General features: G+C 47.8%; 4 protein-coding genes across 4 annotated transcripts; 1 reads left to right on the top strand and 3 right to left on the bottom strand.

Annotated features, from left to right (window-relative positions):
- Positions 1–326: 326 nt before the first annotated feature.
- On the bottom strand, positions 327–2,850 carry faa4 (long-chain fatty acid-CoA ligase FAA1; the record flags this gene model as incomplete). Its single annotated transcript, XM_056876166.1, has 6 exons — positions 327–335; positions 521–619; positions 669–1,813; positions 1,870–2,265; positions 2,323–2,348; positions 2,414–2,850. The coding sequence occupies 6 exons, from the start codon at positions 2,848–2,850 to the stop codon at positions 327–329; spliced, it is 2,112 nt and encodes a 703-aa protein (XP_056728354.1).
- Positions 2,851–3,622: 772 nt separating this feature from the next.
- N7487_008435 (S-adenosylmethionine-dependent methyltransferase) lies at positions 3,623–5,107 on the top strand (the record flags this gene model as incomplete). The annotated part of the gene is made up of 3 exons (XM_056876165.1): positions 3,623–3,680; positions 3,736–3,897; positions 4,395–5,107. The coding sequence occupies 3 exons, from the start codon at positions 3,623–3,625 to the stop codon at positions 5,105–5,107; spliced, it is 933 nt and encodes a 310-aa protein (XP_056728353.1).
- Positions 5,108–6,201: 1,094 nt separating this feature from the next.
- N7487_008434 (uncharacterized protein) lies at positions 6,202–7,671 on the bottom strand (the record flags this gene model as incomplete). The annotated part of the gene is made up of 2 exons (XM_056876164.1): positions 6,202–7,242; positions 7,300–7,671. 2 exons carry the CDS (start codon positions 7,669–7,671, stop codon positions 6,202–6,204), a joined length of 1,413 nt encoding a protein of 470 aa, XP_056728352.1.
- Positions 7,672–11,778: 4,107 nt separating this feature from the next.
- N7487_008433 (Hsp70 family protein) lies at positions 11,779–14,285 on the bottom strand (the record flags this gene model as incomplete). The annotated part of the gene is given in 5 exon segments (XM_056876163.1): positions 11,779–12,264; positions 12,276–13,567; positions 13,696–13,761; positions 13,831–13,951; positions 14,026–14,285. 5 exon segments carry the CDS (start codon positions 14,050–14,052, stop codon positions 11,779–11,781), a joined length of 1,992 nt encoding a protein of 663 aa, XP_056728351.1. The 5' UTR covers positions 14,053–14,285.
- Between the last annotated feature and the right edge of the window lie 930 nt (positions 14,286–15,215).

The following is a 15,215-nucleotide window of genomic DNA, read 5'->3' as shown; positions in this document are numbered from 1 at the left end:
AGGCACTGCTACATGCATGTGTACTTGTACTTTTGTGTATATGATAGGTCTGCTGGTAGATGGCTGGATAAAGCAGTCATCGGAGATATCCTTGAATATAACTACATGTTCGAACCATCTTGAGACGCCGCTTATTCTAATATCTTTGTCTTTTAGTCGGAGTACATACCATTCTTGGGTCAAAGGATCATTTTGAACGGTGCAAGAAAGAGGGTTCATCGCCAATCAAAGACGCCGTTTTTTGGTAAAAAGAAATATGAGACTAGGTAGATTATGTTAGAAAACAAGTCCGTCGCGATGTCGGTCAGTTCATGTCCACTTGATTACTATGTCGTCTACATCGTGGCAGAAATGAAAAGTATCAAGAGCAAGAGTCAAGAGAAATGTAAAGATGAATTTGAAAAAGTGGTAATAACAGAGAGGGTCTCAAAGCGCAAGCAAGTACAGCAGGGAAAAGAAAATGAAGAGGAAAAAAAAAACACAAGGGTGAAGCTCGAAAATCCAAGTGAAGCAGTCTGACACGCTTTTTTTTTTTCTTGCCGTAGGCCTTGCTGATTTCGGACTCGTAGCGGGCGAGGATCTTCTTGCGCTGGAGCTTTTGCGCAGCGGTCATGAAACCCTAATGTCTTGTTAATAAAGTTCATACAGATAGCTCGAGAATCACTTACGTTTTGCGGGGTCCACTCGTCGTCAGATAGCACAACACCGTTAATAATCTCAATGCCCCTCAAGCCACCAGCACGGCCGGCGGCTTGCAGCTGCTGCAAGACGATCTTGTTGAGCTTTTCGTCGTGAACGAGGCTCTCGAGGGTGTCACCCTTGATGCCGTTCTCGTGGGCAAGCTTCTTCAATGCCGGCTCGGCGGGAACGATGATTGCGACGGGCTTATCTTGGTCCTGGGCGGCGTACACGCAGATGTTTCCAACCACGGGAGACGAGCGGTAGACAGACTCGAGCTTCTCCAGAGCGATGTATTCACCGTTCAGGGTCTTGACCAGGTTCTTCTTGCGGTCAATAATATTCAGGTGGCCGTTGCGATCAAACTCGCCGATGTCACCGGTCATGAACCAGCCATCCTCGGTGAGCGCAGCCTTGGTCTCCTCCTCATTTTCGTAGTAGCCTGAGGTCACACTGCCACCGCGGATGAAAATCTCACCCTGAGGGGGGTTGTTCGAGGTCAGGTATCCCGCATCGGGGAAGTCAACAAGCTTGACCTCGATCGAGGCAGGAATCTCACCCAGGGCATCGGGGTTCCAAGCCAAGGGGTCGTTCAGGGCACCCATGGCAGACGTTTCGGTTAGACCGTATCCGCTAATCATGGGCGCGATAGCCATTGACAAGAACCTCTGGGTGTCCTTGGAGACAGGGCCACCACCGTTCATGACAACACGGAGCCTTCCTCCGGTTGCCTCCTTGAGCTTTTTGAAGACAACAGCGTCCAAAACCGAGGCGCCCAGGTTCGCACCAGGGAAGCCGGTGCTCATGAGGAAACTCTTGGCCGACATGGCACCCCAGAACATACCCTTGACGACAAAGCTAGCCTTGTTTAGGTTGGCCAAGACACCCTTCTTCACTGACTCCCACACGGCCGGAACACCGACCAAAACGGTAGGCTTGAACTCCTTGATGTCACCCAGGCAGTTGCGCATAGAGGCATCGGACAATGTTCGGGGGTTACCGTATCCCATGGTACCACCCCAGAACAAGCACAAGTTCTCGAACATGAATTCCAGAATGTGAGATTGAGGAAGGTAGGTCAGGAGGGAGTCTGTGTGGTTGATACAGGGACCGATGACGGCGTGAACACCAGCAGCTATTTCGAGACATTAGTTTAATAGACGGTGGTTATGGGGAATCGTTTCGGCTTACTAGCAGCGATCACGTTAGCGTGGGTCAGTGGCACACCCTTCGGTGGACCTGTTGTGCCCGAGGTGTACATAATGCAACACAGGTCCTCCGGCTTGGGGGGAACCGGCTCCACAAGGTTCTCCTCGCCCTGCTTGCGCAATTCCTCGATGCTCAGCACATTGATGTGGATAAACTCGCTATGTAACTGATCAAGAAGCTTCTGGTCCATTTCCGTGTCAGTGTTGTAGATAATGTGCTTGATGGAAGGCACGCTCCGGAGGATGCTGAGGAGGGATGGCAGCAGACCGGGGTCGAGGAAGATGGCAGTGCTACCAGTTTGAACGATAGAGTGCTTCAGGCCTTCCTCGCCTAGGGTATCATATGCAGTCACAATGGTCACGGACTGGGAGGCAGCGCCTGTAATGGTAGGTTAGTGCGTTTGTTCGCGCGTCAGGAAAATAAGGGTAAACGAACCGTGTGACATGGCCAGCCAGTGTGCGCTATCAAGGAGAATCAAGTCAGTCATCCTGCCCCAAATTCCTTGCAGGCGCAATGTATCACTTACCTCGTCGCACCATAAAGGTGGATTCTGTTATCCTTCTCGAAACCTAGCTTGCGGAGACCGCTACCAAGCTCTAGACAGAGCTTCTCATATTCGAGGAAGGTCTTGTAGGTATAACCACTCATTTCAAAGTAGGTCCACTTCTTGTCAATCTCCTGCTCAACACCATCCACGATCTTCTTGACCTTCTTGTTCTCCACATGGGTCTTGATTAACCGACGGCTACCGACAGCTTTGGAGTTGCCAAAGACGCGAGCTGACCGGCGCATATTCTCGTAGGTGGTAGAGACATCTTCGAGGGTTGTAATAAGGCCGTCCTTGGCCTTGGGGTGTCGACGGGGGATTGTCTCACCGGGGACGCGCTCATATCCGGGCGCCTCGACTGAGAAAGGGCCCTTCTTGACCATGCGCGGCTGGAGGTGGATGTTTTGTACCGACATATTGATTGTATGTCTCGATCAAAGGGAAAGCGGAAGGAACTGGGGTATCGAGGATACTCGAAGAAAAGATCCTCTACTCGAGGGGGGGGCGATGTTAGCTAGTGCGGAAATAGCACGGAGCTAGGAAGGGGACCAAACACCAGAGCTGTAGGAAGCTAGAGCAGGAGCTAGAATGGAAAAACTTACCAAGTCCAAGAAGAGATGGGAGTATTATAGTATTATCTGAGGCTTCCGCGGAGGAGAAGAGGAGAGAGTTGACCTTGGGGAAGGTTAGATATGTGGCTGGTCTTCGGCAAATGACGCAGGAGTGTCCAAGGTTTTTCGGCCTTTCGAGTTGCATACACTCGCACGGAGCTCTTCCAAGGCACTTTCAAGTGCTTTTTTTCTTATTCTATTATTATTTTTAATTTAGTTTTAGTTTTAGTTCTTAGAATTAAAATATCTCATTTCAAATTAAAGCAATAAATAATAGTAAATCTGTGAACCCTTTTACTCCGTAGTATTTGGCAGATCAGTTCCGGTTTTCCCTTTTTCTGTTGGGTTTCCCAACAATTCTCTTAGAAGTCATAGCTTTCTTTGATAGAACCACTAGAATAGGAATAGGCGTAAATCATATATAACCATTGGATATCCCATATATGTACCTAGGTAAACCTAGGTAAATCAAAGTTATATATATATATATATATACTTGGTCCCGTGATCCCTTAAAAAATATCATCAAATCAAATGTTCCCCATAAACCCATCCATAAACCATCACTAGAACATCCATGGACCAAATCATCCACCTACTCGCCAATGGCGAAGAGGTTATCGACGTGGATGAGGGTACGCCACCCCCGCATAAATCCCAAAAGTACTATGCTCACTTAACTCGCTATAGAATCATTTCTTCTCTTCGCACAAGACATCCAAAGCAACAACCTAGGGATGCTCAATCCCCGAGCACCATCAGTAGAGATCACTATCAATGACAATGAATACACAATTCATCAATCACCATCATTACTCTCCTCTCATCGGGCAGGAGGTACTACAGGCGCCGGTAAGTACGGACTCCGGTACGGAGTACATACAGCTCGCATGATCTGCACCAGTTCCTTTATGATTTGTCCCCGGAATCCCCAGAGACCACAAACCCAAGCACGGACTTCTCCGCAGGTCTTTTACCCGAGTCCGAAGTGCCCAGACCAGGCCCGAGGGTCAAGGCGTCGAATTCTCGAGTCGTTCTATCCGCTGTTTGTCTGTGCCTCGGCTCTCGGAGGAGGAATGTCTCATTTGATTCGGACCCTGACGCTATCACATTGTGCTTTTCTGGCTTTTTTCCCCCAAACACGAGATCGAATTGTCACCTGCTCTGCTATCCCTTGGCTTTTCCCTTATTTATACCTCGGGATACCTTGGCGACTTCCCGACAATCCACAAAATCACTACCCGCTTTCATGTTCACTGCAATCAATAACCATGCCATCCCGAAATTAGTTCACTACTAACCCTGCAAAAAAAAACTCAGTCCTGTGGAAAATTACCCCCTATTCGCAGAATGGATAACGAATCCCTCAAACCCACTTTGGACAACTTCCCTCCTGAGCCAGACCTCAACAGTGGCCGAACTCGGGACCGGGATCTCAGCGCTAGTCGCTCTCGTCCTGGCACCATCCGTGCGCCATTACATTGCCACAGACCAGGAATACGTGCGCAAATTGTTCCGGACGAACCTTGACGCCAATGCGTCCGTTGGCGTCTCTTCCAGCAACAGCAAAGCAAAAGGCAAGAGCAAGGGATCCAAATCATCCAAATCAAAGTCAAACTCAACCGCCAAACCTGCTGATAATATCTCCTTCACAACCCTGGACTGGGAGACTGACCAAGCCGCGTCACTGAAGGAATGTATGGATTCCGACGATGCCCATGCCCAAGATGAGGGAGAAGAGGAAGATAAAGGCTTCGACCTCCTCCTTTCCTGTGACTGCATCTACAACGAAGCACTTGTTGCACCGTTCGTGCGCACCTGCGCCGAGATCTGTCGACTCCGGCCGGCATATGTGGCCGGGTCTGAAGAACCTCTCCCGCACCGTAAACCGACGGTTTGCATTATCGCGCAACAGCAGAGGTCGCCGGACGTGTTTGAGACTTGGCTTAGGGAGACGATGCGGGAGTTTCGGGTTTGGAGGTTGAGTGATGATGCACTCGGGGAGGGACTAAAGAGTGGCTCTGGATATTTGGTGCATTTGTTATTGGCGAGGGATAAATAGGATACAGCTGTAGATACAACTGCAGTACATATGGAGTGGCTTTGTTCATGTGTATATCGGGGATACATGCTGTTTGGGTACTGTATATAGCTAACTTAGAAGCCCAAGCTCCCCTTTTGCTAAAATCACCAGGTATAACCTTTGAGTGTACAGTGAGATGGCCCCAATTAGCGAGATCGTTTGGATGGACATTTTCGAGCTGATATCAAGAGACCCGTGAAGAGGAATCAGACTGGTATGGCCGAATCAAGTTTTCGGACTTCTGATATATACGAATACTTCGATGTGGGATATCTTTGAGATCTCAAAACATACTCCAAACCACCAATGAACCTTGCCGGTGTCGTTAGCAAACGCATCTCTTGAGATACTAGGGGAGTTGAGCAGGCAATTTGACTGCATTGAAGCTAACTGCACTGTGTGTAGGGTAAAAGAAGAAGAGGGAGAGGAAGCTATTTGTAGCTGCCAGTCCTGTCAAACAGGATCAGGTGATCACAACAGCATCAAAGGCAGACTTCATCTTCTATAGTCTCGACAGCCAACCTATTTCTTGCCTTGATAGTAAAAAGCCTAAACGATACTTTCTAATAGGCATTCCTTTGTAGCACAATCTCCTGATTCAGTACCCCCAAACGGCCGTGGATCTCACGGGAATTCCCAAGTGCAATAACAACAAACCCGACTATATGTTTTCATTTACCTCAATGGGTGTTACACAAGTAGAGGGTATTATTACGGCAGACATATATGGATGAACTCGGATATACTCAGTAAGTATGAAATAGGTAGTTAGGTGGAGTGGATTATACGATATAACCACGTGCAATGTTAAGTTGCTATATCAAACCAAATAGGAGACACGAAGACCACCCAGGTATAACGACAGGGTATCTAGGAAGAGACACTAGCTCGAAGCCAACATTCTAACCCCCAGTATAGAAACAAAGAAATATAGATGTAACATGATGCAATTGATTATCATATCGAGGGCGCTAATATCTGTAGACGCCCAAGAAATTATGTAGTTGTATATATATATATATAGCCGGCGGAAATCGACATTGAAGATAAACATTACTCCGCAAGGACACCAACTAAGGCTCCGCATTTTCTTTTTCCGCCGCAGGCGGCGAGAATTCGTACTTGCGCTTCAACGGTACAGATGACTCAGTCGGTGTAGGAGATGGACCCTGGATACCCGATTCCGACGGTGGAAGGGTAGCCAACGCCTCTCTGGGTTCTGTTTCGGGGGTGCGGTCGATAATAGACGAGATGGATTGCTTGGTTGATCCGTTAACTGCGTGCTTGGGTGGTGTTGCTGCAGCGGTTTCGATGGGAGTGCCTTCTGCATCGGGCATAAACCGGTCTAGAACTTCGGTTTTGACTCGGTAAGAGCCTTCGCGTTCGAGCTCGCCCTCTGAGTCTGAGTCCATGTCCTCGTAGTGCTGGTCGCCGTCGTGATCCGGAGGAATGGAACCTGGCGGACTTCCTTCTGTTGAGGCTCGGTGGCTGTTCATAACTGGTGGGAGCGGAGCGTTCGGGTCGTAGACAACGCCGCAGACTTCGAGGGCGCGGGATTGGCTGCCCAGAGTGCGGTCTTTGTGTTTCTTGGTGAGATGGCACATGAAGCCGTGGAGGGTGACGAAGTCGGATTTCCCGCAGCCGTGGATTGGGCATGTGAGATATACGAGGCTTCCGTCTGAGGGTCGCTTCCACAACGCTCGCCCAGATGGGTCGTGGGCTGCTGGTCGGCCATGGCGTTCGCCCCATGCCTCTACGTTTTTGATGGTGTATTTTTGCTTGCGGCGGATGGAGCCCGCGCTGTGTATTTGGTCGTGAGGAAGCATTGGGTGTTGATGCTGAGATGGCGGGGGAGGTGGGGGAGCTTGATGATGAGGTTGAGCGTGCATGTGGGGTGGGGGCATTGAGGGTGGTGGTGCCTGGGATGAAGGTGGAAGAGGTGCTTGACGGGGCTCGGGGGGACTCTGTTGCTTGAAGAAAGCCAATGTTGTTGCTGCACTGGTCTCTGATAATCGGCGAGGTGGTGTAGGCCGTAGAGGCGGCGAGTCGCTCGCAGCGTTGAGCCCCAAGCCCATGGACTCTCTCTTTAATTTCTTGCGTTGTCTTCGAAGGTCCTGTGAAGCTTGCTTTAGAACTATGATTCCTTAGATAGGTATCAATATCCGGCTTACCTCTTCTTCTGCTTCAGCTCTCTCCGTCATTGACCGAAATTCCTCATCTTCATGCTTGCGCATTGCCAGAATGCGACTACGGGTTGCATTCCGAGCCATTTCCTCGTGCTCTAGATGCCGGAGTCGAGCTTCGATATGTTCCAAAGTAGCTGGACTGTGTACTGGTGGTACGCCTTGGGCATGATGTTCATGCATGGGCGGCGCGAAATGACGGAAATGGTGACTCTGCACCATCTGCTCCGGAGGTGGCATTTGGTGTGGAGGTGGATTCGGGTTCATGGCAATGGGATGATAGCGAGGAAGATGGTTGACGAGATGGCCGGGTATACCACTATCGGGGCCAGGATGATGCACCGGCGGTGCAGTTGTCATTGTTATGAATGGAGGTGCTCGAGGTTATAGAGTTTTGAACCCTTCCTGCACCAAAGAAGAACCTTGGAAGAGAGTACGGAGTATGAAGAAGTCAAAAAGGGAAAGGAAACTAAAAAGAAAAGAAAACAGGATGAGACAATCGAAAGGGAAGACCCATCTCCGATCTATGGGTCGACGGTTTGGAAAGGATTGACATTCAGACCTTGGAGCTAACTACTTTGTATAATCTGTGTATAATAAAAATAATATAAAAAATGTAAAAAAATAATATAAAATTGAAAAATAAAATATGAAAAAATCAAAATGTCAAATAATATCATAAATATAATAATACAATATTATAATAATAGAAAATAAGAAATGACTCTTCCACTAGCGCGACCCTTCTGCACCCCCGTTATCTTGAAAAATTCCCGTAACGGCGTAAGGGGATCGTCTCAGGGGATCTCGATTGTGATTGATCGTAGACTTATCTAGTACTCCGATAGGCATTATTGAATAGAATATTGAATAGAGTATATATTAAAGGAATAGCTTCAAATATAAACTTATAAACTAATATACTAATATACTAAGACATACTAACGTATTAATATACAATGTACAATGTACACTATAATCCGAAAAGATTGTTTTTTAATTTCCCAGTGTGGACGATGGAGCCCCAAAACCAGAAAGACAACCACTCATCCATGGAATTGGCACGACGCTAGCCCCATGTAATCAAATCACAATCAGCCCTGGAGAGCCCTAAGGTTCATTTCCTTTGGATCAAAATGGACCCTAATCTACCGGGCCAATGATCGGCATCTCCAAATTGAAAGGAAAAAATGAAAACGAAAAAAAAAAAAAACAAAAATAGTCACTTGACATCTCCTTCAGGGGGAGAATAAGTCTAAACATGACAAGTCTAAAAATTCTGACTGCAGTCATCCTATGAGCGTCATTGGTCCGAGACTATAATTTCAAAAAGTAATATGAACAAAAGCGTATTAATTCGGTTTCAATAATACTTTCAATAATCTTAACACCCTTTCCCCGGAGAAAAGTAGGAGTAAAAGTACCTTATTAAAGTATATTATCAAGGATATGTGTTTACCTCTTGACCCTAAAACAAAGCTAAACTTGATAGTCGAAGCCTCGAATCAGAGCCTCCGCGATTGAATTTTTTCCCATCTGCCCAACTACTTTATTCCGGGATTACCGTCCAATAATAAGCAACAGATCTACCCCATTACTGCCAAGGGTGTGTGCTCATCCTGAAGCTGGAGATCATTATGTAACACAGGGGGAGAACTTGTTCCTGACAAGTTCCATGGTAGCCATAGAAGCGGGAAGAATCACGATGGATCTTGAACTGTCTTCCATGTACTCCGTTCGTGGTACGGAGTACTCCGTACACACCTATCATTCTTGTCTGGTACATTACTCTCCACACAATATTGTTTAGTGGAATCAATCTATTTGATTTGTTATGTATCTTTTTTCCCCGAATTAGAGCTACCCCAGTCCCAGTCTACGGACTACTCCCTATATACTTCGTACAACCAACAATAACAAATACATTATTATAGCCATAGAATATTTTCCAAAGCCCGGGAATTAGGAATCAAGGAAATGCCAGCCCACATATTTAGTGTCCCCGAACTGTACGTCGTAAGCCAGAATATGGGTCTTGTATGGATTTTCCGCTCAAGTGACTCAGTAGGACTATGGGTCTGCAGCAAACGCCAGGGCTTAAGGGCTTAACTTGTAAAGGGAAGCAAAGGCAAAAAGGGAAAAAAAAGAGCCCTAGAACTCGAACAAGGGAAAAAAAAACACACCATGTCAACAGAGTGGGGAAATGGAAATAATCATACGTACTAGGGGCACGCTAACGCAGATGGTCTCACTTAAGAAGTGATCGACGAATGGTCGAGGGGCCAGTTATGTGGGCGTTTGAAAATTTTCTACTCCGTATGTTGTAGTTGCACCGGGATTTAATTTAAGAGGCATCTTACACTTCAGATGTTGATCGGTACTATACAATATTGAATCTAACACTACGGAGTAATAGTGGCTATATTTACAAATCTAGGACAATATGAGATACTATATTTATTGTATCAGTCATCTCTCACCCCCCTGTCTATTTCAAATGTTCTGCATTGAAGCCCCCCCCCACAAAGCCTCGTATATATAGTCTTATTTAGAAATTATTATTATTTACACACATCATTGTACAAAAGACCCACTGTGGCAGCCCGACTGGTGTGTACAACGATGATTTGCTACTCGACCGCTCCGCTGCAGGGAAGTCTGCACGATTAGTTCGCTCTGTCACCACCGGCTCGAGTCCAGATTGGCCTGATGGTAAAACGTTACTTTTCTCGTGTTCTTGTTCAATGTAAGGCGAAATCTTGTTTCTTCCTTCCCATGAAGATGCAACATATCAAGGGCAATTGTCCTAGACTAATCATGCACTGTTAAAGTTAAGGGGGCACAAGGGACACACAATAGAAGCGTGCAGAAACCTACCTTTTACCTCCATCAAGGTATATGATACCTAGCTAACTCCATTATAACCCTCCCTTCTCATTCCTTCTACAATCCTCGCTTCTCTCGACCGAGATCCCACCATTCACTAGCAGGAGTATGTACAAAGTAAACTAGCCTTGATTCCCTGTGGGTAATGCAAGGATGACGAGACTACGGAGTATACTCCGTAGAGATCATTGGTCTAACCAAATGGGCTGCATTTCAAACCTTGTACGATGGTAAGTGGGTTCGCAGATGCCAGAATTAAATTAATAGATTGGTGCGATTGAAAGCCATACAGTTTCAGGTGACTGGCTCAACGTGTATTCTGGCGGGACTAAAGGGTCAAAACCCGTGCGCCAGTTGGGAGCTTCTGGCCTATCATCGTTGTCGGCACTCCAGATATTTAACTTTGTGGTGGACATGATGCTCTGAGTCCAGTAATACATATGCTTCTCACTAACTGCGTTAAAATGTATTTCGGATAATAATAGCCACTGCTAACCACTACTAACTACGGAGTGTGTACATCGTAATCGTGGTCAGCTTGACCGCTATTGATTTTATTGGTTGTAACATCACATCCCTGGTTATATATCCCTGTTTATACATACTCCGCAGAAGAGACATATGTACATTTTATGCCTTTTTACCGCCATTTTTCATGCCTTTCTAGCTGTAACACGGGGAAGGGGGAAGGACATCTCTGAAACAACGTAGTGCTAACATAAAAATAACGTCCCTTGTATCATGTTAAGCAAAATAAATCGGATCTATCGTCCTATACATCGTTAAGGAAAGACGCCACAGAGGCGGGCGACTGTTGTTGTGCTATTATTACCAAAACCATATTATCATGCCATACGCAGACAGAATGCGAGTGGAAACAGGTTACATACTGCAGAGAGGGAGAAAGCCTATCATATTGCAGTGAGATTCGAGCAGTGTGCTGTTTGTTGTTTGCCTGTGTGCATATGAAGTCTGGATTGGCCGGTATCAATCAAGTATTTGCATGTACGTATGTACGTAGCCCTGGAGGGTTGGAAGCTGATAGGCCGGAAGCAACTACGTCTACATCCGCGAGGCAGCAAATGTGCAAACTGTGCCAAGGACATGTGTACACATGCAATGTTACTTGATAACGTTGATCCAACTGGATCCTACTATAGGAATGAAGAGAAAATAATTGTGAAGCGAGAGGAGAATTGTCCGATTTCTATTGTCACATGCCCATGAAAGCCAAAGCCTACCACATCCTTTTTTGTGGCCCCCCTGCCGTAATGTCATTAGATACAATTGAAGACAATCCCGGCATGACCACTTCCAGGCGATGAACCTGGGCAGTAGCATGAGGGCAGAAGAGAAAAGAATATAGAATCATACATGGGTGTGGTAGTTTTAACACCGATACACCAGAAAACGCAAAGGGGGAAAAAGGGCCTTGAAAGTATGTGTACAGGTAAATGCGAGGAAAGGAGATGCAAAAATCAGGGAGTCTCTGAATACAAAGGAAAAATAAAAAGGAAATTGGTAGAAAAATACAGGAACCTTTTACGGCTCAGGTGCGGCAGTTACAGAGGAGAAACGCATTTACTGCTTGGTCTCACCCTGCTGCTCACCACCCTGCTGCTGCTGTTGCTGCTGCTCGTTGTTGGCCTTGTGCATCTTGTCGAAGAGGGTCAAGCTGGCAGTCTGGAGGTCATCAACCTTCTCCTTGAGCTCCTCAGCAGTGGTGGTGCTCTCGCCAGACTGGCTCTTGACAACGAACTCACGGAGAGTAGCGATCTTCTCCTTGATGGTCTCAGCCTCAGCCTTGTCAAGACGGTCCTCGAAGTCCTTGAGGGCCTTCTCGGTATCGTTCAGGACACTGTCGGCGCGGTTGGCGGCCTCAATGGCGGCCTTGCGCTCCTTATCGGTCTCAGCGTACTTCTCGGACTCCTCGACCATGGACTGGATCTCGGCATCGGAAAGACCAGAGCCGGAGGCAATGGTGATAGACTGGTCCTTGTTGGTAGACTTGTCCTTGGCGTTGACGTGGACAATGGAGTCGGCGTCAATGTCGAAGGTGACCTCAATCTGGGGAACACCGCGGTGAGCGGGGGAATGCCAACAAGCTGGAAGTTGCCCAGCATCTTGTTGTCACGGACGAGCTCACGTTCACCCTGGTAGACCTTGATCTCGACAGCGGTCTGCATGTCAGCAGCGGTGGAGAAGGTCTGGGACTTCTTGGTGGGGATGGTGGTGTTGCGGTTGATCAGACGGGTGAAGACACCGCCGAGGGTCTCGATACCGAGGGAAAGGGGAGTGACATCGAGCAGGAGAACGTCAGTGACCTCACCAGCCAGAACGGCACCCTGGATAGCGGCACCGATGGCAACGGCCTCGTCAGGGTTGACGGACTTGGAGGGCTCACGGCCGAAGATGGACTTGACGGACTCAGTGACCTTGGGCATACGGGTCATACCACCGACAAGGATGACATCCTGGATGTCGCCAGACTGGAGGTTGGCGTCCTTGAGGGCCTTGCGGACGGGCTCGGTAGTACGGCTGATGAGGGGGTCAACCAGGGCCTCGAGCTGAGCACGGGTCATCTTCTGGGTGATGTGCAAAGCACCGCTGGCGCCGGCAGTGATGAAGGGAAGACTGATCTCAGTCTGGAGGGAAGAGGAAAGCTCGATCTTGGCCTTCTCGGCGGCCTCACGGATACGCTGGATGGCCATACGGTCGCCGGTAAGGTCGACACCGGTCTCCTTCTTGAACTCGTTGACGATGTTGCGGACGAGGTGAATATCGAAGTCCTCACCACCAAGGTGGGTGTCACCGTTGGTAGACTTGACCTCGAAGACACCCTTCTGGATCTCAAGGACGGAGATATCGAAGGTACCACCACCAAGATCGTAGACAGCGACGACACGGTCAGCCTCCTTCTCCATACCGTAGGCAAGAGCAGCAGCGGTAGGCTCGTTAACGACACGGAGAACGTTCAGGCCGGCAATCTGACCAGCATCCTTGGTAGCCTGACGCTGGGAGTCGTTGAAGTACGCGGGAACAGTAACGACGGCGTTCTTAACGGGCTTGCCGAGGTAGGCCTCGGCGGTCTCCTTCATCTTGTTGAGGACGAAGCCACCAACCTGGGAAGGAGAGTACTTCTGGCCACGGGCCTCAACCCAGGCGTCACCGTTGGTGTGCTGGACGATCTTGTAGGGAACCTCCTTAATGTCACGCTGAACCTCAACATCGGTGTACTTGCGACCGATCAGACGCTTAGTAGCGAACAGAGTGTTCTCGGGGTTGACAACGGCCTGACGCTTAGCGGCAATACCGACCAAGCGCTCGCCATCCTGGGCGAAACCAACAATGGAGGGAGTAGTGCGAGCACCTATTGAAAAATCAAGTTAGTGTTCAATTCCATTCGGGCCCATCAGACCGTGGGTGAAAGTTTTTATGTATTCAAGCTCCAAAGCTCTGACCACTTGTGCGCAGGAGTTGAAATTTCTTCTCACATACCTTCGGCGTTCTCAATGATCTTAGGAGACTTTCCCTCCATAACAGCCACGGCAGAGTTGGTGGTACCTATAATGAAGAACCATTAGAATACTGTCGTCATTGAAAGTTGATGGTTTATCTCGCGCCAGAACTTACCAAGATCAATACCGATGACCTGGCCCTTTACCTTCTCCTCACCACCCTCTGTGGAGTTCCATCTCCGGAATGAGGCAGGGAGTCTGGAGGCAGGAGTGCGGGCGAAAGCAGTGCGCGGAAGCTGTGAAAGAGATTTGAGTCAGTGACCTGTGACGCGTTGGATTTTTTCCTCGGAAAAAAAAAGGGCAAGCTTACTGCGCGAGTAATTGTGCGAGGAAGCATTGTGATAAAATTAATTAATAAAAAGAGAAAAAGAGAAACTCCAACGACTCAATCGTGAAGTAATAAAAGGACAGAAGAAGGGATTGAAGAGATGGAGATGGAGAGATGGAATCGAAAAGAAGGGGAAAAGGAAATAGAAATTGCACGGAGAGCTTCGGCCCGTCGAACTTGGTAGAATCACGGGATCTGACCAATCAGGACGCGAGTTGTCGTCGACAGCCTCCTAGGTAACCGACCTCACCGCCTTGTTGGTGCCGTATACGCGGCTATACATTGCGATATACGGAGCGATACTGGGGATTAACTGGGATATATTTGAGATATATTGAAATATTATTGACTAAATTGAGATATATAAGAAGCGTAGACTATACATTCTCACACAATGTAGTCAGTACTATGCTTCCCCGTCGGGTGGCAGTTCAAATGGCACATCTTTCCGCGGTGGCAAATACTCAGCTCCGAGCTACTTCCGAGGCTCATTGTTGTGTATGTATGTTGTACAATGAGAATCCCATATACGATATCTGGTATCATATTTCAAACAAACGCCACGCAAAAGAGCTGTCGCAATAAGCATTTCTTTCTTATGGCAGTTGCAACGATCGTGTATCTCCAGTGGGTGAACCAGTCATACTTTCAACGTGTCGTGTGACCTGGTCGGTAAACTCCCCTTCATTGATTTGGCCGAACCTGAGACAAAATTGAATATAGAACCAGAAGTCCGCCTGGATCTAGATGGTCAATTGATAATCCATGCACTCTGGGGGAATCCCATGCTTAGTGCAGATTCCAGATTGAAAGGACTTCCGGACTAGAAGTGGCTTAGGTGGCAGTGACTTGGGTGGCAATACCGTAAATATGCATTGTGGAGCATAATAGGATCTACCCAGGTGCTACGATCTGCTAACGTGGGTAAAATGTAAGCAAAAAAAAAAACAAAACCAACACCATATACACAGTGTAGTGCATCATCATGAATGACCAAGGCCGGTTCCGGAGCGACAGACCAACCGCATTCGTTGGAATTCGCAGTTCCCCGGCTTTTTGTTCCAGTCCCCAAGTCTTACGTCATCCAAAGACACCTCCAGGGCTGGTTTGACTCTGAACAACTGCAGAGCACAGATCAAACGGAAATTTATTCGAGAACAAAAAAAACAAAA

The sequence above is a fragment of the Penicillium crustosum genome, assembly GCF_028827405.1.
Source record: "Penicillium crustosum strain IBT 35664 chromosome Unknown utg000003l_segment0_segment0, whole genome shotgun sequence".
Lineage (NCBI taxonomy): Eukaryota > Fungi > Ascomycota > Eurotiomycetes > Eurotiales > Aspergillaceae > Penicillium > Penicillium crustosum.
Note: the sequence above shows the minus strand (reverse complement) of the source record. Positions and strands in the feature narration are given on the sequence as shown.